A 23,750-nucleotide genomic window follows, 5' to 3' on the forward strand; every position below is an offset into this window, starting at 1 on the left:
CTGTTCCTTCGGCTGTGGTGGAGCTACATGGTACATTTGTCGACTGAGTTCTCGGGGTTTGACCCCATTCAGTTCTCGTGGCGGGGGCTGACAAAGCGGACAGAGCACCTTTCTACAATGTGGTTTTGCCGATGGAGTGGTGCCCGGAGGCAAGGTGACAGCGTATTAAACTAGCAACGTATCGTTCTGCCCAATGCTTCGTAAAAGCCGGGCGGGGACTGCGGGGGTTGCGCCTGCGAGAACGAGGTCCCACAGGCGTTGGATATTTCAAACTCTGAATGGATCCCGTATAATGAGGACCTGGGATGGAGGTTCTTCGCCTGGTGTGTCTGTCTTCCGTATCAGAGGTACGTAGTTCATATGCTGTGAATAATTAATACTAATAAGGAAGGGTGAAACTGCCAAGTTGATATTTGAAACTACTTTGGAATGTAAGTTTAAAAGAACAACTAGTTATTTTGTCATATGCGATTTTTTACCTAAATATTTCAAAAAAAGTTCTTAAAAAAATTATTATAAAACATTTCTTACATCAGAAAGCTACGTAATCCCTTTTAAAGTGGGAATTGATTGATTGAAGAAGAAGGTGTTAATTGATTCAGTAATGCACATAATTAAAAAAAAAAAAAATCAAATTCTCCTAAAAGTTACATATTTTTGCGTTCAGAAATTCGTAGAATTATATCCATAGAACCTTTAAAAGTTACCTTCAAAATTAAATTTGATAACTTTTCAGAATTTAAAAATCTGTTTAAAAGTTTAATAAGTTTAAAATACATTAAATTTAGTAAGTTTTAAATAAGTTTAAAAATTATTAAAAAAATTATAATAAGTTTATAGAGTTGCTTGAAAAACGAAATATATGGTACAGAAATTTTAATATTTAAAAAAAGGAAACAAAAAAATACTAATCGTATTTTGTACATCTCGCTTGCAACAGTGAGAAATATTTCAAGGCTTAGTAACAATATTATTCTGAAAAGATGAAATTTATCTTAAAAAATTAATGCGTGTTCATTAATCGAAATAGAATTTGATTTTGAAAAATCTATACTTCAACAATTTAATCGTTTTGAAGATTGTCACATAAATTAATTTAAAGTCCCTACTTTAAAAATTGAAAAGTTTAAAACATTAAAAAAGCTGTTATAAAAAATATGTAGTTAATATCATGCAAAGAATTACAAAAAATTGCCATTTTGAGTCAAACGGATAATTCAAATATCCAGTTATGTCAGCAGAATACTTATAAAACATAATTGTTTGAAACAAAAAAGTGCCAGTAATGCTGAGTATAAAAAGATTTTTACAAAACCTTTATTTCTTATGGAACATTTATTAAAATTAAAGGGATTTGAAATGAAGATGGCTTAACTGTTAGAATTTTCTTCAGAGGGTAGATTTACTGAATAACTGTAATATATTTCGAAGAGACTGCTGTTTTGGGAGAATTTTTGAAAGCTGTAATAAAAGTTATAAAATTTCTGTTAATAATAAAATTTTGGATTGCAGTAGAACAACTTTGTGCATTTTAAATATAGCATTTGTAATATCGTTGAAGTTTATTCTGAGGATTTAAACATATTTCAAGCGTTAATTCTTAATAATAAAATGATTGTTAACCCAAAATTCAAGTAAATGATTAGTCAAATCTTTCATGATGATCTTTCAAAAATGTTAATAATAGCATTTCTTAGTTGGAATGACGTCGTATGCTAATGCTAACGCTAAAATAATTCACATAACATCGAATATTAGTTATTAAATAAACTACAATCAAGTTATCAGATAAATGACAAAAAGTGCAAGTAAAGATCCAAACTTTGTGAAACCTCACGTTTATGCAATTTAAAAGAATGAATGAAAAAAGTAGAAAGAAAGACAGAGAAAGAACTGAGAATCTTAGGTTGGTGGATACTAACTTTTGTGGAATGCATTTCTCCGTCAGAGTGGGGTCCGTCGGCCGAATGTGACTTTTCTGGCAGATGATGTCCTACGGTGTGTCTCTGCTCCTGCACCGAAGCCAGTCTGCAACGACCACGCTGTATAACTGACAAGCACACACACTTTCACACGACAGTGGCGTAACGGTAGGGAATTCATAAGCATAACCCGATGTACAATCAAACTTGTAATTTTCGTAAGAATTCCTATCAAAGCTTTTAATTCTGGAAGTATATGTTGGTATATAATTATTCTCCATAACAATAACCTTTAAAGTTGTATTTTTACCAGTTTAAGGGGAATTTTTCTAATTTCAAACATCTTTTAACATATCTGAGAATCATAAATAAACTTTATTTCCATAAAAGTATTTTGGAGATAACAAAGACTTTGAAAATATGCCGAATAAGATGGAATCAAGCCTGAAATTTGTGATTTAAATATACATGTGTGATCTTGAAGGTGATTTTAGACATAATCATATTTTTACTGCAATGACACTAATTATGGTTTCCGGGAGGTTGTATGTTATGTATATTTTGTAATTTACATATGAATAAGGTATATTTCAAATCTGCATTTCTTTGGAATAGATAAAAAAATTATAACTAATGCTAAATAAATAACAGAAAAGTCAACCACAGAATCTAAAATGTAGCTGTTGTACAAGGTAATTTATAATAAGAAGAAAAATATTTTCGAAAATTAACCTTCAGGGAGTTAAAATTGTAAATTTAAATATACAGTTAACTCATATTAGCTTAATACTCTAATTTCAAACGTTTATTTTGAGAGCCTCACTGCAAGAAACAATTTCAATTTGAGCGAACTAACTGTAGTCTACATTTTAAAAACTAAAATCATTTTATTATGTTTATCATTCAGAATTCTGAATGAAGTTCTGTAAATTTGCACGCACGGTTATTTTCAAGCTTTTTGTATTTTTTACCAATTTAATTTAATCTATAGAATTTAACTGGCAACTAAGATTGATTTAAATTAAAAAAATAAGGAAGTATTATAAGATGTAACTCTATATAACATGTAACTCTAAAGCAATAAGGAGTTTTCGAAAATATTTTTGAGAAATTCACAGAAAAATATATATTTCTTATGCATTTTATTCGTCGTTTAAGTCAAATCTGCAAAGGAAAAAGGGTATGCAGTGCTTTGGCGCAAATTAATTTATAAAGAACTTATTTTTAATAATTTTTTTTATTCATATTGCTAAGAGATTTAAAAACGTAACTATTTTTAAAAATTTTTCTTAAAACAATAATGGATTCAAGATTGGGCTATATCCTGAAGCAATTGGAATAAATGATTATTTAATGAAGCGATCATTTTTAAAACAGAAAATATAGGCCACATATGCATTTAAAAACATTTTTAGATAGTTAGATTTCTTACAGAACATGCAGAATCAAAATTTAGCTATTGAAATCTGTAATATGCTTAATAAACGATGAAGACTTTTGGCAGAGATTCGCAAGGGTTTAAATAAAATTTCAAATTAGGTATCTTAATTGGTTATTAGATCTGTAAATCTCTTACACAGATTCTTTTTATTTAAAAATAAAATTGGTTAATTCGATCGTTATACAAAAATCTGGGTTACTGTTGATATTTCAGCGCATTTCTTCAGCAGTTTATTTTAAAAACTGCATTACTGTACAGACTTTTTCCGAGTTTAAATTATAACGCTATATTTATTATTGAATAACATAAGAATATTTTAATTGATTTTCAAATGAAAGCAGTGTTATTATTTTAATTTAAATGAATAAAATATTTTCCATACCCTGAAAAAGAGTAATCCAAAATGACTTTTATATCACAGCCGATATAGAAGCCATTTTGATAAGATATTTACGAAAACTAACAAAATGCTTTACATTAAAAACTTTTTGACTAACTGAAGTACTGTAGATCTATTAAATGAAGAGGATAAAAGATAAAAATCTTTTTATATTGCAAGAATTTTAATTACAGGTATTATGAATTGAGAACTTGGAATTACTTTTCAAAAAGTGACAGAAAAGAATTATTTTTTATGAAAGATGAATAATTGATTTTACTGGAAGCAAGATAATAATGAAAACATTTACTATATATTATATAAATTGATTCAGTGACTGTTAGGCCTTTAAACAATAAACACGAAATACAAGGTGGTCATTAAAAAAAAAAAAAAACTTCCATGATATATGAACCCCTAGCCGCTTCCATTCAGCCAATCGAAATGTAATTTCAGCTGTTGTTATTTGAAGGTATGCGCTCGATATAATTTAAAACAATATAGTTCTCGCGATTACGGTTAAAATAAAAAAATTCGATATTTTCGAATAAAAGCACTCATGTTTTTTCTGTTTAAATTGATCGGCGCAATGAAAAATCATAAATGGCGTTGTAACGATACACGTAAGACGAAAATTGCCGGCTTAAAGCATTTGCAAAGAACAGCATTGTAAAAGACCTGTGACAATATAAGAGAGGAGAGGGAAATAAACTTTTATTCAAAGAATAACGTATTACACGCGGGAGATTGTTGACAACAACGACGAAGGTAACATTGCAGAAGGAACTTGTATAACTTCATATTTTATGGCATCTTTCAATTATGACAAATCTGTTCTATGCACCTTATATTTCAGATAATCTCGGAACAAGAAATCCATCGGAGTGAGGTAGGGAGGATCGCGGTGACCACAAAACTGCAAACTTACGGGAGGTGATTCTATTTTAAAACGCTGTACACACTGAAAACTTGTAATTCCAATAAAAAAAATTTTCCCCCTTCTCTCGTGTGTTGTCATTGGTCCTTTACAATGCTCTTTTTTTCAAATGTTTTACGCCAGAAATTTTGAATAAACGCCGGCATAAAACTTCAAATAACAATATCTGAAAATAAAGTCAAATTCAGAGAAATTTAACTTCAAATAACAATATTTGAAATTTCATTTTGACTGGTTGAGCAGAAACATCCATAAGAGTTCATATATCGGGGAAATTTTTCTTATGACCATACTGCATATATATTAATGTTTCAAATCTGAATAAATGTTTCTTGCCAGTTAGATTGCATTTTACATAAATAATAAATCTCTCTAAGCTATAACATAATCGATTATATATATCATAATAAAATATATTGTAAAAGTGATGTAAGCCTTAACATAAGACCATCATATAAAATATTGCATAGATTTAATATTTAACAAGCGATAAGAAACTGTAGCTACGATTCTTTCAATGTTGTCTCTTGTTAAAAATGTTTTAAAATGTTGCAAATATTATATATTGCTGTTTTTTATCATACTCTTTTATAATTTTAATCTAAATGTGAGTTAATATTTGGTTAATGTTTTCCTTTGAGACTGGTATCGAAGCAAATTTAAAGACGTATAGGTTAAGTGTAAAAGCGAATGTTTGGAAATTATCCAATTTAAGTTAGACATTCGACCTTGTATTTTGCTTTTACGAAGAAAAGTGCATATGTTTAACAGAAATATATATTTATTTTGATAGGATGTTGGATTCAAGTATTTCGTACAGTAAAGGCCTTTAATTGAACTCCTATTTGCTTCCTCTTCTACTTACAATTTGCCTGAAGAATGTACTAAAATATTTACTAACAAGTTTCTATAATCGTTTAAAATCAATATTCCTTTTAAAAATTTTATTTGTAAGACACTTGAAAACAGATTTGTAAAATGATTTATGGGTCATATGCATGTAAAATGTTTCTTCTCCATCACGGGTGCAAGAAATTCAGTTTAAAGTTACGCCACTGTTCCAGGATTATTATCAATTCACTTAAAATATGAAAAAGCGACAGTAGGGAATTTAATGCATGTAAAAATAGAAACCGACTAATGCCTTGAAAATTTTCACCAGGAAAAGAAGCTATTTTTTAAACTTGTATAAATAAAATTGATCTTAAATTATAATGCTAAACATGAATAAAGTGAAGTATAAATGTGCAAAGTTTCAAACCTACCTTGAAGCTTCGTATTAAGTTTTTGTTTTGGAAATAAATAAATTTTTCCTTAATCATAATTGAAGAAGCAGTGGAAAAACATTTTCCCTTCCAACCATTTATTATTTGAAGTCATTATATTTCTGCATCATTTTTAAAGAGAGAGGAATGTAATAAAATTACATTTGAAGTTTAACACAAGAACTGAAAAAGGTAAAAAACTGTGATTTTGAAATGATTGATACTGATAGGACAAAGGAATAATAAGAAATTTAATTGAAAATTGAAGTTCATTTAAGTTAATAGACAGTTAGAACAGTTTTTAGTAATTAAAAATGTCTAGGAAAAATATTTTAGTGATATTTAAACAATATATTTCTGTACAAACTTTAAATAAAATCAGCCACTCATTAAATTATAACATGCTTAAGAGAACTTTTAGTTATTACTCACGAAAATAAATTCTGTGGAAAGCAAAGGTGTTTAAATATTTTTCAAGTACATGTAATAAATATTTAATGTTTACATGCATTTAAATAACTGCATTATAATTTCCAAGTATTGAATACTATAATTTTAACGCTGTTTTACAATACATTAAAGTATTTGCTATAAACGAAAATATTGAAAACTTCATAAAAAAGACGCAGTCGTAATAACAATTTTTATTTTTTTATAACAATTTTTTCTATGAAAGTTTATTATTTGTTTTTTTTCAAAGAATCGATTTAAAGGACCAAACAACGAAAATTTTCATGGAATATTTATACAAAGAATGCATGTTTTTTTCATTAGTTTACAATTTCAAAAGCTGCTTTCAAGTCCTGATGCCGAAATTTCTAGTTTAAATATCAAATTAATCTTATTATATTCGATAACTTCTCAAAAAAACTTGCAAAAAGCACCTTATTTACAAAAACAAACATTATGAAAAAATTCAAAAATTCAAAAAGGAGAAAAAGTTTAATAGCAGTGAATTTTAGTACATTGCAGAATAAGTACTATTCTGCCCAGAAGTATTGTAGGTACCGGAATTTCTGCTTCTTTCCTTGATTCTCATTCGGAAAGGATTTTATTAATGGTTGTACAAATCTTCACACAAACATTATTTATTACAGATATTAAAAGGACACATAAAGCAGCTAAAGGAGGGAAACGACAAACACCCATGCAATAGGAACAATGCAGTTATAACATAAACTAAAACAACATGAAACATGGAATTAAGAAGGAAAATAAATTTAAAAGAAATGGCAGTTTAAAGTCATTTTATTTAATTATCATCCTTCAGATTTTTCAAGAAATTTTGACTGAATATAATTTCTAATTACATAAATTTGATTCCAGCTTTTGAAATTTCAGAGGAGGAAGAAATATGTTTTATCGTTTCTTAAATGAAGTTAAATCAAGGAATAAAAAAATAAAAAAAACAAAGAAAATTTGTGGTAAAGTGTTAGAACTGATGAATTTTCAGTCAATAAAATATTCATGAAGTCACTTAAATATACATTAACTCTTTTTATTTCCTACGCACGATTTATACTTATACAGTAAGGGTATTATTTTTTAAAAAAATACTTACATAACTCATCTATCCGAAGAATGTTTCCTGTCATTAAGTGAGCTCGTTTGATTAAAGAATTTGCTCACTTAATAAACGGAAATTGTTTTAATTATTGAGTAAATCGAGACTGTTTGACTATGTAAACATATAACAGGATATTTATATTGAAAATAATTTAATAAGAATTTAAAGTAAGTAATTTATATTTCACGAATAATTTCTGTGAGTAAAATAATTTCTGTGAGCAAAATAATGGAACACCTGATAGAGTAACAGCAGTAAACTAGAGCTCACAAAAATTTTTCGCTTTTGTGAAACTCTCTGAAATATGCGTAAGAGAAAAGTAAGAATTTCAGATATCCAATGAATATGTTACAGACAGAAAAGGAGCTGGAAAAACATCAGAGTTTGATAATTATCAAAATGGCGTGGTTACTAGCGTGCTCATGCATGAGTATCTGTTCAAAAACATACGAAATCACAAATACAATGCAAAAAACAGTCTATAGGAATAGCATCTGTTCAACAACATACGAAATCACAAATACAATGCAAAAAACAGTCTATAGGAATAGCACTACCAATCAAAAATGAACAGGCGTAGATTTTTAACTTAAAAGGTGGTGCCGATGAAACTGCGAATTATCAAATAGAACAGTCCGAGCAATAAATGAGTTCGACATCAAAATCATAAGAATATGGCTGAGCAAATAAATTAAATAATAACCGAATTAAATGCCATTCAAGAATATATTATTCCAGGATTAATTCCATCAAGAACTTCATAAATCAGATAATCAAGGGAGCATTACAAAACATAAATCGAGAATAATGAGAACATCAAAACTGAAATTTTCACAATTGAGAGCTTACATTTTGGTTTAATGATTCGTTGTTCTATTTGTTTCTCATCAAAGAAAGCATTTACGTATGTCGAAAAGAACAGCAGCATTATTATTTCTCAATTCAAGGTGGTGAGATATATACACCGTACATTCAGTAATACAAATAACATTCTTTGATGCGTTCTTCCGTTTTCAAGAGGCTAAAGCTTATCCATGGAAAAAAACTCTAGAATGCATCTAAAATTTATTAAGACCAAAATGCGTCTTAAACAGATTTAATGAGCATAAGTGTGAAGTAAAATAGCTATAAGGATATCTTTTGCAGTACTGCGAAACCTTTATTGAAACATTTTAAGTGACAGGAAACAGTACCTTTTCCTCTACCTGTACTGGTAATAGTGTTGGAAGAGATATTACGAGAGGGAAACGGTAAAAAATATTTCATTCGTGTGCAGTCGTTATATGCATCTATTATAGCAGGAACTTCAGTGTTCGATTGCTAGCAATGATGCATTCAATATTCATAACTAATTTGAGGGTTCCATTATTTTGCCCAATACCCTATACTTCTTTTTTTCCATGGTAGTTTTCATTGTATTTCAATGACATACCTTTCTCTTGTTGATGAATTGATTCAAATTTTACACTGCATAATGCATCCAAGCAAATTTAACAGTTTTATAAAGCACTAAAGTAATTAAATACATTAAAAGTTTTGTTTTATAAATGGCATTTTTAAAATGCTAGAAAAGTTTGCTACAATTAAAAAAATCTTTAAAATTCGACGAACTTGATGAAACAGATTGTTAAGATGAATATGGCGCCAAATTACTGGCCGTGTTAGTGATAGCTAAGTTCACGTCAAAATATTGGAACTATAGATTCGCATGAATGACTCCAGGGCTAAGGCGGAATTAGACAGAAATATATTTTAATGAAATCTAAAATGTTTTGTAGATTTACTCAAGATGTTAATAATGTTAATTTCATTGTAATGAAATGTAAAAATATGATTTATTTTGATTTAAGTTTAATTTCGGTCCATTCACGACCTAACTTCATACGTAAATTTCATTTACGCGTTTTTATTTAAATTATGTATATACACTAAATAATAAGAATTTGAGACTATAAATCAAAATATTGCATTTACTTGAGATTAAATTTTGAAATTTTCAACTGTGTTATTAATTCTGAATTATACTTGATTTAAAAAATGTTTTGAGGTTTTGAAGTCTATATTTTGAAAGTCAGAAGACTTTATACCTATTAATAAAAAAGTTTACAAAAAATATGAAAATACTTCAATATGTAAAGATACGGAAAAAATAAAATTTTTTAATTGCATAAAATTAATTAAAATGCATGTTGATACTATTTCTGGAAACTAGCTATAGAAAAATATAGAAAAAATCTGTGAGATATTTTATAGAAGGGCTGTTCTTATATCTTTAACCATAGCAAACTTAAAATTCATCTAATTAACTCAAATATGTATTAAATTTTGTAAAACGTAACATTAGTATCTCTGTTCTCAAACCTAAAAATACTGATCTTAATTGAAATTCTAAGTAAATGATCAAGTTTTCTTAGATACGTTATAGCAAAAGATGCATTTAATTTATTGACCCAATATTAAATTAAACTTCATAGAGTTTTAATTGTAATATTAACAAAAATGCGTTTAAAAGCGTTTTTTAGATACACTTGAAGCATAAGAAAATTAAACAGTTTGCACATAAAATCTGTTCAGAAGACTAACAGACCGATTACAAGAAATACAGTCCCATCAGGATTAGCTCTTAAACACCAAGTACAGCTTATTTCCATTCATCTTTCATTATGAGTGATTATTACCAGTTTGAGTAAATAATATGATTTCTGTTGTTTATGTAACCTAATCAAATATCTCATTGAAAGAGACTCGACTAAAATGAAATTACTGCCGGGTTTTCAAATTTAATCAAACATTACTGTTTTTTTAATGAGAGTTTGTTAGAAAATTTGGAAATAATTCTGCTTCTTAGCCTGCCCTAATCCTTGTATTCTAGTTAAAATCACATAATCTATCTTACTAAATACTTTCATGCAAGGAGAAGCTTACCGTATGTTTGAATAGACTTCGTTAGAAACATTGTATCAGCTTGAAAACATAGTCAAAGCTTTTTTTTGGAAACTATCTGAACCTTTTACCCAAAGAACTCAGTGTTTTATCTAGTTTTAAAAGTATTAACATGAAACCTTGATAAATAGCATATATCATTACAACTCTGATTAACGAAATTATCGGTGATAAATCTATAAAGCAGAATATCTTGTTTGACTTAGATTACTTCCTGATTTATTAGATTACTTCCTGATAATACATTGAAGATAATTAGAATGAAGATTTTTCTTCTTAGACAGGAATCAGAAGGATGAAACGCATGCATGATTCAGACAGGATACCAAAGCAGCTATGCGGAATAGCAATATGATCATTCTGTATAAAACGCAGGTCGACTGGGAAATAAATCTAAATTTTATATTAACAATTTAAGATAAGGGAATATAGAGGAAAGGAATGAAAACTCCATTGGCAGGATCCCTAACTGAGCAAATTCCTGCCTGAAACACCGACTATGAAAATTCCTGTCTGTTGTCGGTAGAAGTTGAATGACTATCATGAAAAGAAATTAAAGAAACCTGTAAATAAAATAAATTCAAATAATAATTATCTTTCGTGATATAAAAATTTCTTTTAGAGTTTAAAAACATTTCTCTCATAAACGATCGCTACAGTTAGCTGTAAATTTCCTTCCTTCGGGCTACTAGTTATAAAATTGCACGTTTCTTCATTATAAATGGTCTAATTAGAGTTCAGCCTTTTAAAGGCCGCATTAAAGTTCTTGAATTTATAGCAATTTCAATTCTTTTAGGAATTCAACCATTTCAATTCTTGAAGAATTTATAGCAGTTTATAATATACTATAAAATGGTAAAATTAGGGAAACTTAAAAGTTTCATGTCTAATTTACATCTAAAAATTCATATTCGAAACGAAGAATTTAATAAATTCTCTTTAGCCTATTATTTTAGATTCATTGACAATCTTCTAAATATATTTTATTCAAAATAATTTCAACTTCTGTAACTAGTGAATTGGACTTTTTTACAGCTTTCATATTTAAACACATTTTCTTTTTTTTAATTAAAATATAAGTTCTCACTATTAACTTATTCTCAAACACTTAACATTTTTTGGGGGGGGAGGGGGGTGGGGCTGGTTGTGCATATTTTTCCCAGCTTTGAACTTTTATTTTAATAATTTCTCATGCTTGTATTCTTCTAAAGACGACAAATCAAATTTTCATTTCAGAACTTTCTATCTTACACAGAAATTAGAACACTTATTAGTGACAGTTTATATAGAAATTAGAGCTAACTATTGCTTCTCATTTATTTTTGTTTGATTTGAAATAATTTATTTAAATTCGAAACAAAATAGGATATAAAAGATAAAAGTTTTTTTTCACATTCTTAATTGGGTCAAGAAATTATATGCATCCTTAATTATCTAAGCTTTAACAATTTATTTTAATAATGTCCAACGAAGTCCATTTAATGTTTGTTTTTGTATTGCAAATAAGAAATTTTCAATTTCACAGGGATGGAAATAAGGTAAGATATAAAAATTTACCTCTTGAGTGTGACTAGCGTTCCTGTCAATTTCTTGCACCTTCGTAATGCGTTCTCTAACCTCTCAGGTTCATCCTTGAGGAATCTAAAATCGAAAATTAGTTACGCAGGCTAACTGCACATCATTGAATAACAGATAACAGAAATAGACAATTTAAGTATGTTTATTAGGTCGATATATTTTAATTATTAGTTTTAAACAAAGAGTAGTGCGAAATGTTAGATTTAAGTAATAAAATTTCTAATAAAGTGGGTTATAGGCAGAAATATTCTTCCTGCTTCTCGGTTTTGTTTATTTGAAACCAACAGCCCACCCATTTAACCACAAGTGGCCCTATGGCTTAATTAGGTTTTCCGAGTTATAGGTACAAATACAGCCCATACATTAAAGTAGAATTCCTACATTTGATTGGATTATTATTGATATTACTTCATAATTTTTCTTGATACTTTTCTTGCCATGTAAAAATTTTATAAAATCCGTTCCACGTTAAAAGTTTCATTTATAATAAAATATTTCATTTTATCTTTTAAACGTGAGCAGGTCTCTACGAAGTGTTTAGTATCTCCTATTTCTTTGCAGTTATCGAGATTAGAAGATTAAATCTTTTAAATTACGTAGAAAATGGCCTCATGGCCCATTAAAATTTCATTTAAATCTATGTCATTGTATGTTTGTTCTTTTTTGATTGTTACCAATCTCATACTGCTTCCATTTTTGTTGGATATTTCCCATTTTTCTTTCCATAATTTGCAAATGTAATTCTTCATAAAGGTCACGGCCTTCCTCTTACACTCCTGTAGCTCAATGATTTCAGTGTCATTTTGTGCGTCAGTGATATCAGTGCCTCTTTGGCCGATCTGTCCGCCCTCTCATTTCCAATAAAACCTGAATGTGCTTTTACTCAGTTTAAATTACACTGCTGGCCACCCAAATTGCAACACCAAGAAAGACAAGAGATATCAAAACAAAATTTATTTAGTAGATAGCATTTAGTTGACCAAGTATCAAATGATTAAATTTATAGACTTCTGTGTGGTTCCTTCCAGAATCAGTAGCCAGAGTAGCCGCCATTGTTGGAGATTACCGATTCCACACGCCTCGGCATTGATTCAAAGAGACTTTGGATGTGTTCTTGGGGTACAGCAGACCAAGCAGCTTCCACACGTTGCCAAAGTTGATCTGGTGTGGCAGCTTGAAATGTAATCTGTGTCAATCGTTCAGCAACCATGAACCACATGTTTTCTATCGGCGAAAGATCTGGAGAGTGAGCCGGCTAGGGAAGCAATTCAATCTGGCGATTGACGAACAACCCTTGGACAATGCGGGACACGTGTGATCGCGCATTATCCTGTTGAAATATGGCTGCGGGCAAGCTCTGAAGGTAAGGAAGGACAACTGGCTCCAACACCTCGCATATGTAGCGCTGGCTGTTTAAAGTACCGGCAATTAGAGGAGTGCGAAAGTGATATCCAATACCACCTCATACCATAATACCCAGTGCAGGACCAGTGTGGCGGTGCATAACGCAGCTGTTAAGCATCCTCTCTTCACGGTGTCTCTAGACTCGAATCCGTCCATCGTGGTGTTGCAGACAGAAGCGTGACTCGTCAGTAAAGACAATTTCATTCCATTCTGCCGTCCAAATTCTTTCATTGCACCATTGGCGGCGGAAACGTCTGTGGTTCTGCGTCAAGGGTAGACGAAGCAATGGACGCCTTGCGGGCAGACCACTCTGCTGTAAACGGCGTCGAAAGGTAAGCGCAGACGCTGGATGATGCGTTACAGACTGAATGTGCTGTGCTATGGTTTGTGATGTGACTGAGCGATCCGTCACTGCCATGCGCTCAATGTTCCTGTCATCACGGGAACTGGTGCACTGAGGTGGATGCGATCGAGCACGTCGGTCCGTCGTACCCTCCTGCATCCAACAATCACATATCCGCATTATAGTTGTTTGGTTTCGTCCAAAATGAGTATCGATTTCCCTGAATGATAATCCACACTCTCAGGAGGCCACTATCTTTCCTCTGTCGAACTCGGATATTACTAAACCACGACCGCTGTTTACTAGGAGGCATAATTGATCGTTTTTTGAAAAAAACCACAAGAAAAACACAATTGCCGAACTTGAAATCGTCGAAAACTCCAAGCTTTAAATAGCGCTTTGAAGTGGCACCACAGGCGCGCATGATGTGCGTCTGCGCTGAAATTTCAATCATTTGCATATTTAACTTCCGCTAATGCATGTTGTAAATTTCATGTTATTTGCATGCTTCCTTCAGGGTGTTGCATTTACCGTGGCCAGCAGTCTAATTATGCCTGCCAGGAATTCAAAATAATGGTTTTTATATTTAATATTAAGTTCATTTGTCTGGTACGGAGAAGAGCATGCCTGTTGATAAATTGATAAATTGTTGATAAATTGTCGGTTTATATATTGATCGTGCTCCTGATTTTTAGAAAGCATTTTATCCATTTTAAAGCAAAGTAAATAACAGTGGTCTCCGTCTGAAATACTGAATTATATTCATATAATTTATATTTTTCACAGTCTGCGCTTTTGGGAGTTAGAAATTTCCATTAGACAAAATATTCTATAGAAAATCGAAAAGATAATTTTTTGAGAAACCTGATATAAGAACTTTTGATTTTAGGAGTGAAAATGTTAAAGCCTTTCACTGATGAATTTTGCCAAATAATGCCAAACATTAGAAAATGTTGGAAATGACATTTTTAGACAGAATTATTTGCACATGGATAATAAAAGTACAACTAAAGGTACATAAACATTTAAATTTTATTTATTAGGTCTATATGTATGAATTATAAGTTTTAAATAAATATCGATATAATCTTTACAAATAACATGCAGAACTACTTCCTGTGATCCTGCATAGATGAAACTGCCAAAAAACCTTTTACCACATTGTGATAGTTAAGTTTTCATTCGCAATATTGCGCCTATAAATGAAGTTGATCATTTAATGAACCTTCATTTATATAATAAAAATGAAATTTAAACGACTTTCAAAGTTAATTATTATTTTATAATTAAGTACAAATCGTCAGTTTAAAACAAATTTCATTTCTTGTTATAAAGTATTTTCTCCCTTCTTTTTGTATGCCTTAGTGGTGTAACGGTAGTACACTCGGCGAGTATTCGAGAGGTCAAGGGTTCGAGTCCCGGAGAGGACACTGCTTAATTTTCATGATCGCCTCCTTTAAAAAATCCTAATGACTCTACAGTGGCGTCTAAACAAGGGACGGTGGTGGATGATGATTCTTCACCACCACGATTTGGCGATTGGGTCCTGTAATCCCGTCACCCTTTAAAAGGGGGAGTATATAAGGGATTTTCTCCTTCCTCTTCCTGTATGCCTTCGTGGTGTAACGGTATCACACTCAACGCGTTTTCGAAAGGTCCAGGGTTCGAGTCCCGAAAAAGACACTGCTTAATTTTCATAATCTCCTGCTTCAAAAAATCCTAATGACTCTACATTGTTTTCCAGGACAACCTAACAGCAAAAAGTGCATATTAATTGAGATGAAACAATCATTAGACAAAATATTCCAGAGAAACTCAAAATGAAATTTTCTGGAAAATTTTATTGAAAGAATATTTGATTCCAGGAGCGAAAGTATTGAAGTCTTTCACTGCTAAACATTATGAAGCAATATTAGAATATTAAAAATCGTTAAAAGGCGACTTTCGGACAGAATTATCGTTTCCACATTCTATATTCCAAATTTTCTAAAAGTTGTAGAAACAATAGACGCTGATTTTTAATGTTGGTCTAAGAATAAAGAATGCAAACACAGTTGTGTGCATAGCGTCTAAAATAATGTAAGTAACGAAACATTAAAAAATAAAATTCTGCATACATCGTTATGATAAGAAAATAATTTCTTTTACTAGCATCATAACATTCTGATTGTAACAGCATTTATAGCCTGAAGATGAATAATTTAAAGCAAATGGCTTAGACAGAATCATTATTTTAATATTATTAATATATTTATAAATTACAAAAGACGAAATGCTTTGGAAATTTTCAGAAAGTATGTTTCCTTCCAACATTTAGATTTTTAAAACTAGGGAATGCATTTTAAACAGCTGAAATGTCTTTCCTCTTTCAAATTCCAGTTTCCTGATGAATATCCTTAAAGGAAATCTGTGTGTTTAGCTTTTGGCTGCACTGTCATGTTCACTATTCTTATAATTTAATATAAAGCGCTTTAATGCTGCTTGCTCTTTTTCACAGATATTCGGAGTTAAATTTTTGCAATACTAGCAACGCTGCAAATTTTACAGTTTTGCTAGTATTTAGTAGTTGTATTCTCAAATGGCAATGCGATTCCAGGGGCAAATAAATCAAATATTAATATTGATTATTTAATTAAATTTAAAATGTCTCATAGAAATTATGGGCAAATACTGCGTTGATATGAATATCATAGTCACCAACCTTGAAATCTGAAAAATCCGGAGATTTCTGCCAGAAAACCAGGAAAAATAGGAAGGTTTTCACGCTGCGCTCTATTTTAAAGGAATTCAAGACTGACTTAAATTCACTTTATAATGCTTCAGGTTACTGGAGTAATTGTAATACATTTCTGATGTAAAATATATTAGCATTTAATTACTTATGCTAAATTTTATGTTCTTTGGATAATTTCATTTTGTAATTTTCTTACGTTTTCATACTGAGAAAATCCGAGTAGGGAAGGAAAGCTTTTATTTATCAAAATATTTTTAAATACTGCCAAAATAAAAATAATAATTAATCTACATAGCAGGTGTGTAGATGAATTTAATAATGTACCCTGAATTAAAGTAAAATAAAATTCAACGATCACTGCGAAAAAGAATGGGACAGTTCTATATCTCCTGTTCTAACGGGCCGATTGACAAAATTCAACTTGCGTTTTTTATGCCTGGAAACCGCGCCTTAGGATATGTATTAGATTTATATTTAGCACTGTTTTAACATAGGTATTTTGACACAAAATCGGACTTGAAATGACATACCAACTTTTTTCCATATTTCCATTCTACGACTCAAATCATGCAACTGCCAAGTTTTGTAAAAATCACACAAGTAATTCTTAAAAAATTAGCTCTCAAAATTTTAGCTCCTCCATGTTAATTGAATTTGGCATATATTTATTAATATCTTTTTTTTATTAAACTTATTTCATTTCCTTTCATATTTTGAAATTTAGGTTCATTCCAATTAAAATTTGTATTTTAAAATAATTTTTATAAATTTTTCGAAAACCATTTTGAATTGTAATCTGTAAAAGTTTTACCCTCATCTTAATGTAGATGTATTTCTAAGCATCACTAAAAAATTAGAGTTTTTTATTCAAAATTTCCTGAGATATAAGTAAATTTACGTATTGGCACGTTTTGAAATTTGGCATATTTGTTATAAGCGATAATAACGCCAAATGTGATTTACGCACTTTCTTAAAATTATTTGAAAGTATGAAGGATGACTTTTTACTGCTCCTGTGCAATGAAAAAAAGGAAAGAAAAATAGGCTGCTATAAATTAATAAGTTCGCCAAGTTTTCTTGGCGTAAACTAATAAAAATACGCCAAGATAAATTTTTTAATTTCTCCTTAAATCTCTCACCAAAAATTAAAATATTCAATATCTAGGCATAATTTGAGTCGTAGAATTAAAATATGGAAAAAATTTGGCATGCCATTTTAGAGAAAATCCGATTTTGTGTCAAAATACTTATATTAGAACAATGCTATATATAAATCTAATATATGCATATCCTAAGTCGCACTTTCTAGACATGAAAAACGTAATTTGAATTTCGTCAATCGGCCCAGTAGAACGGAAGATATAGAATTGTCTCATTTTTTTCCGCAGTGTACATATTAGCATATTAAACAATGCTTGAATATTCATGTAAAAGTTAATAGAATAAGATAACACAGATTCAAAATAATTTAATTAATAAAATTAATTATAAAAAGACCAATAAGATATAGTAAGAAAAAATTGCATTTAAATAATTAATAAGAAAAATTGTGTTTAAAATCACTAGAGGTGGGGAATGGAATTTGCACAATTAAGTTTTATTAATTAAATAAATTTCACTGATTGTTGGGAAACATTTTCCTTAATAAAGGTTAAATTTGGGGCATAAAAATGGAAGATTAGGTGATCTATTGGAAGACTGGAAGATGTAATGCACAACCAGGAGAGTTGACAGTTATGTAATGTGACTGAAACAATTTCATATTATTGGCAAGTATACCAAGTGGTGATAGCTAGGTATTCGTGTGCTTTAAATTAATCTTAACGAACTGAGAAATCTTATTCATATCAGGCACAGATTTCGAGACGAAAATATTTGTAGAATTGCTGTAATACTTGGAGATGTGTAACTATAATCGAGATATTTTGTCACGCAATGCAATCCCTGCGAGTTCTAAATTCTGCTGCCCGGTGCTTCCCAAAATTCTAAAACGTTTGTAGCACTGTGCGGTGCACCAGTTGCACCGGTTCTGACGCCGGCACTATAACCGATACAAAAGATGTTTTAGAATTTCTGGAAATTGCTGTGTCTGAAGATGCAGAACAAATAATTAATGTTATGTTGTATAGACAAGTACTGGTATGTGTATTTATCTGCGCCGTTTAGCTCAGATTCTTAAATTAGGCGAACTCAAATGTTCTTACAACTCTCTAACAACATTAGTATAAAATGTAACTGAGAAATTTCAAGACGGCATGCTTTTCTACTATTAGGAACAAAATAGTATCAAGTCACCTAAAGTGATCAGATATTCATTTATTATTAAGTTCTGAAAGGTAGTTAAAATAGAAAATGATTATCCTTCCTAAAATTCGTTTTCCAAGTATTAAAAATTACAAGGGAAGAAAAACCGTATCACGAATCTAAAAATACCCTTACTTTTCTTCTGAAATAAAATCAAAGGAAAACCTATTATTAAAAAACCTTACAAATGCTTTTGAAGAGAAAAATGTTAGAGTTGGTTGCGTTAAATTTAGAATTATAATCTATTTGAATTATCTACCATCTTCAGAATTTACATTTGAGACAAATTATTAAAATAGTACAAACGCTTACAGTATACATATTATGACTCTATCAATTCTTACACACGCAATTTAATTAATCAGGAAATCTTCAGTAATGCAGTAGGGTACTTCTCCTGCCTTCTTAGCATGCCTTCACGGTGTAATGATCAACATGCTCGGCGCATATTCGAGACGTCGGAGGTTCGAGACCCGGTGAGGGCATTGCACATTTTCATCTCTCCTGCTTCAAAGATAAATCTAATGTCTCTACAGTGGCCCCCGAACTAAAAGGGGTGGTGATTGATGATTCTTCACCACCAGGAGTTGGCGAACGGGTCCCCTAATCCTCAGTCGCCCATTAAAAGATAAGTCTTCTTAGCATACCTTCGTGGTGTAATGGTCAACACACTCAGCGCGTATTCGAGGGGTCCGTGGTTCGAGTCCCGGCGAGGGCACTGCTCATTTTTCACTTCTTTCTACTTCAAGTTAATCTAATGTCACTACAGTGGCGCCCGAATTAAAAAAGTTGGCGGATACTGATTCTCCACCACCAGGATTTGGTGATTGAGTCTCCTAATTCCCAGTCCTAAAAGGGGGAGTATATAAGGTATTTTTCCCGCCTTTTTAGTATCGCGAGTATTCGAGAGGTCCGAGGTTCGAGTCCCGGCGAGGCATTGCACATTTTCCATGTCTCCTGCTTCGAAATAACCTAACGTCTCTACAGTGTCGTGTACTTCGAAATTTAATACTTTAAGAACAATAGAATCCTTGTTTAGCTACAATTCTAACATATAGTTTTGCAGAATTGAGATTACGCCATTTATCACAATAACATAAAGTAAACTATATTAATACTACACGAGATTTATAATGAGAATCAAGCGCTAAATTATGTTGTGAGTTGTACATTGTTAAGAACATTAATATTGATTAAGGTTTTACGTATGGCGTTACAGATTTTAACTGGCGATTTACTTTCTGTTAATGTTCTGAAATTAACAGACCTTTTCTTACTGCACCAAAACCTTTTTTAGCTCTACCTCAGGTTCTTATTTATAATATACTGTGGCTCTCATCTAAGAGAATTTTTAATTAAGAAAAATGTTTATAATTTAAAATAAATTTAGGAAATTTCATGGCATAGTTTGATCTTTGACTATCTACTTGAAAGGCAAAGGAAGATTTAGCTATTACTCTGAATAATACGATTCCAGTTCTTTCCTTGCAATTAATTTTTTCTTAGTCTGGTATAACTTGGTCTATGCAAACGTTTTTTTTTTTACAGATTTCATTCAAAATAAAGCAGTATTCGTAATCAAAGTGATATAAATCTATAATATATTTTTGATTTATATTTTGAGTAGCAAAGTATACGTATATTGCTTTACGCTTACAAGAAATGAAATATCTTCAGTTCTTAGTCGTGTAAATAAAAATGATTTTAATATTGCAATTATCTTACTTCTCTTCTCGAACAACGACCTCCATTTCTACTGCCATGATGGTCTTAAGGCTCTCTTGTAATGCAGGGAACCGCGCTGAAAATATGACATACTATTAGACTGAAAGATGGTTTCCAGCCATTTCCAGCCTAATGCTTTCATTAATGTAGATTAATCAGAATTTGATAACATAGATGTTATATCAAATGTTATAGAATCCATGATAATCATATGAAATTTTTTAAATGAAATGTTCTTTGAGATTCAGATATTAATGACGTAACAAAGCAAAATTATTGAAAAACGCTGCATCAGTTAATTTAGTTATTTCATTCATAAGTGCAAGACTATGATTTAAAATTTGAATGAAATATTTGAAATGTATTGCTTTACCTTTCAGTTCAGCTACAGCTTTGCTTGCCCTGCTGAGGACGAGTGCCATTCCTTCCACATCGCTGAGGTTGACGCGACACTTCCGGTTAATGACATTCCCCCTCAGCTCCTCCACCTGGCTTTCTAGCTCTCTGCAGGACATACGTATATATTTCAGCATCTACACACAATTTCTATATCAGAGGATAACCTAAACAGATTACAAATGTCGTAAAAAAATTGTAAGCGTTTACAGCAGTAAAGAAGTTGCACTCCATTGCAGGTCTGAAAAATCTGCCACGATGGAAAACGTTCCTAGTATTGTAGCCAAGTCTACTTTTATATTGATGTAAACTAGTCATTTTTCAGTTTATTTATTATTTCTTATATCAGAACTAATGACGCGCAATGACATTTTTGCAATTTTGAAACGTTATTTTAAAGTGAACGCACAAGTGCGTAGCATTATTAATAATATGAAAATGATTAAAACGTAAGAACTTGTGTGATTTATTAAAAGCTATTTCCTAATTCGTTATTATTATTAAAAGCTATTCGTAAATAAAGGGATAATAATTTATATGGATTTAGCATTTAAGGTTTATCTTCAGTACATTTCAAAGTACTTCATTGCTGATGAATTTTAGGAATGTTAAACAGTAAGGGAAAAAAAAAAAGATTGTGGAATTGTAAATAATGAATAAAGAATAAAGAAATAGCATCAGTATTTTCAGTATGCAAACTAATTAGCAGTAGATTTTTTAAAATTAAAGATAGGAATACTTTAAGTTTCCTAAAAAATGTTAAGAACTTTTAAGAAATATTTTGCGTAAAAATAAGAGACCTGGTTTAAATAGAATCCTTCCGAAACAGTTGACAGTGGTTGCTAAAAGCTCTTCAGTTTAAAATTAAACGCACTTGAAAACACTTCTGCTTCATCCGTTAAGAGTGTTATTTATATCTTGGAAAAATTTGACTGCTACATTCGATTGATAGGAAAACAATGTTAATGAAAATAATAATTACTCAAATGTCAATAGCATTACATTTTTATTACATTAACATTATATAGCATAGCAGCCCGCATTTACGTGTTACGACAAAATAATCAATATACACAGGGTAATATTACTGTATTAATCAACTCTGGTCATGTTACCAATAGATCAAATAACTATTCCACTTTTTGTGTGATTATTAAGCATTTTGATACAAATAAGAGCAAATACAGAAGCTATATTTCGCAAAATTTAACTTCTAAACACATTTTTCTGCGAGTTTTATTATAAAGGTTCAATAATCTGGGAAATGTACAATTAAATAAATCAATTAGATTTGTAAAACACGCCATTATCATTTTAATACGCGTTATCATTGGATTTTATTGATCTAAATCATTCATAAATAAATGGAGCACTTTTCCCCTGCTTTGCCTTAAATAATTCTTCAATATAAGGTATTGGCCATTTTCAATTTCACACAGAGTTCTGAGTGCACAGGTTTTAAACAATTTCTCTCTAGATTAAAAGTAGCTTTTAATATGTGAGAAAATTTCTTCGCATACATAAATTGATCAAAGAGGCGAAAGCAGAAAAAACGCAGCTTTCTTCAAACAACAAATTTCAAATATTTGTTTAGGTGCAAATAACTTTTAATTTTTCTAAATTTCCAAGTTTTACTGCTCATATCACTAATCTCTATTGCTAGCAACTTGCTTTTGAAGGAATAAAGAAATATATAATATTTAAAAAAGATATTTAATTAAAAATATATGCTGCATTTAATTAAAAATTCAATTTTTATGAGATCATAATCATTGCATTTCAGTTCACTCAGCATGCCAATGAAAACCGTTTCGAGTGTCACATAAGCATACATGTTTATGTGCCATGCATGCTTATGTGGTGATTGTGACTTGCATGCTTATATAACGGCCCTAAGCTTTCTTGCTCATCCCTTTAAAACAGCCCTAATCCATTCTGTGCATATGGATTCTGTGCATATGCATACGCATAAACACTAAGTATGAAATGAACTGAATGAGGAATATTTTCCCTTACAGGAAAGCACCTGCAATGGAGTGTTTTACAATAGAAATGTGTTTAGGAAATTTTTCAAATATTTTGGGTTCTTACGTTATTATATCGGGCCACTTATAATTCGCACGATTTAGCAAGTATTGCCATTGTTAGAGACGTAAGATGTTTATCTTTCATGTAGACTGGGAAGTACCTGCTTTCTAGAATATTGCCATTTGACGAGATTTAACATTTTTATTTGTTTTTCATATAAGTGCGTTGTTTAATAATTTAAAAATTCAAAAGCTATTTAACTTTTTAATAATTTATACTTTTTTATGTATAATTTTAAAAAATGCATTTAATAAATAAAATCTAAAACGCATTAATTTATAATATATGCAACTGATGTTGTTTATAATCATTTGTAGTAGTCTGGTAATTAATGAAGAATATTTCTAATGCAACATATTACAAGCTGAAGTATGTAATCATTCAGCATTTATTTATAAAGTCTTCATTATTTTAAAGCATCTACCGTTGTCTGGTTTGGCTTTGTAATGAATGGAATATATGATTTTTCACTATAAGTAAGAAGATATAAACCGCCAAACGATTAATTATCTTTACACTTAAAAACTCTGTTTCAATTTTATTGACCAGTGATGTATGACACAGTAAAGAATAATTTTAAAAATATAAAAAAAGTGGATCTAATGAGCATTTTTTCTTGTTTGCCTTATTTTTATTAAAATATATTAAGATTAAGTTTTTAAAGTTTTATATTCTTTACTAGGAATGATATTATTAAACATAATTTGCAGCTCTACATAATGAC

At 30.5% G+C, this 23,750-nt stretch overlaps 2 protein-coding genes across 9 annotated transcripts in view; one reads left to right on the forward strand and one right to left on the reverse strand.

Moving 5' to 3' along the window:
- Positions 1-23,619, forward strand: part of LOC118191423 (GDP-fucose protein O-fucosyltransferase 3-like) — a 143,799-nt gene extending 120,180 nt beyond the window's left edge. The window contains exon 8 of the mRNA XM_035362240.2: positions 20,923-23,619. The gene's annotated coding sequence lies outside the window, so the exon portion shown is untranslated. The remainder of the gene's footprint in view (positions 1-20,922) is intronic.
- The window catches only part of LOC118191457 (coiled-coil domain-containing protein AGAP005037-like), a 769,544-nt gene that overhangs the window by 52,755 nt on the left and 693,039 nt on the right, over positions 1-23,750 (reverse strand). For 7 of the 8 annotated variants that reach the window (XM_085811562.1, XM_085811561.1, XM_085811563.1 and 4 more), the window contains 4 exons: positions 20,916-21,046; positions 20,543-20,618; positions 12,012-12,095; positions 1,923-2,028 (listed from right to left, as the gene is read on the reverse strand). In XM_085811562.1, coding sequence (XP_085667688.1) covers positions 1,923-2,028; positions 12,012-12,095; positions 20,543-20,618; positions 20,916-21,046 — 397 coding nt within the window. The remainder of the gene's footprint in view (positions 1-1,922; positions 2,029-12,011; positions 12,096-20,542; positions 20,619-20,915; positions 21,047-23,750) is intronic. The other variant, XM_085811564.1, reaches the window with a different exon arrangement.

Source organism: Stegodyphus dumicola, chromosome 2, assembly GCF_044657685.1.
Source record: "Stegodyphus dumicola isolate Sdum_Otavi_A_Nest chromosome 2, ASM4465768v1".
NCBI lineage: Eukaryota > Metazoa > Arthropoda > Arachnida > Araneae > Eresidae > Stegodyphus > Stegodyphus dumicola.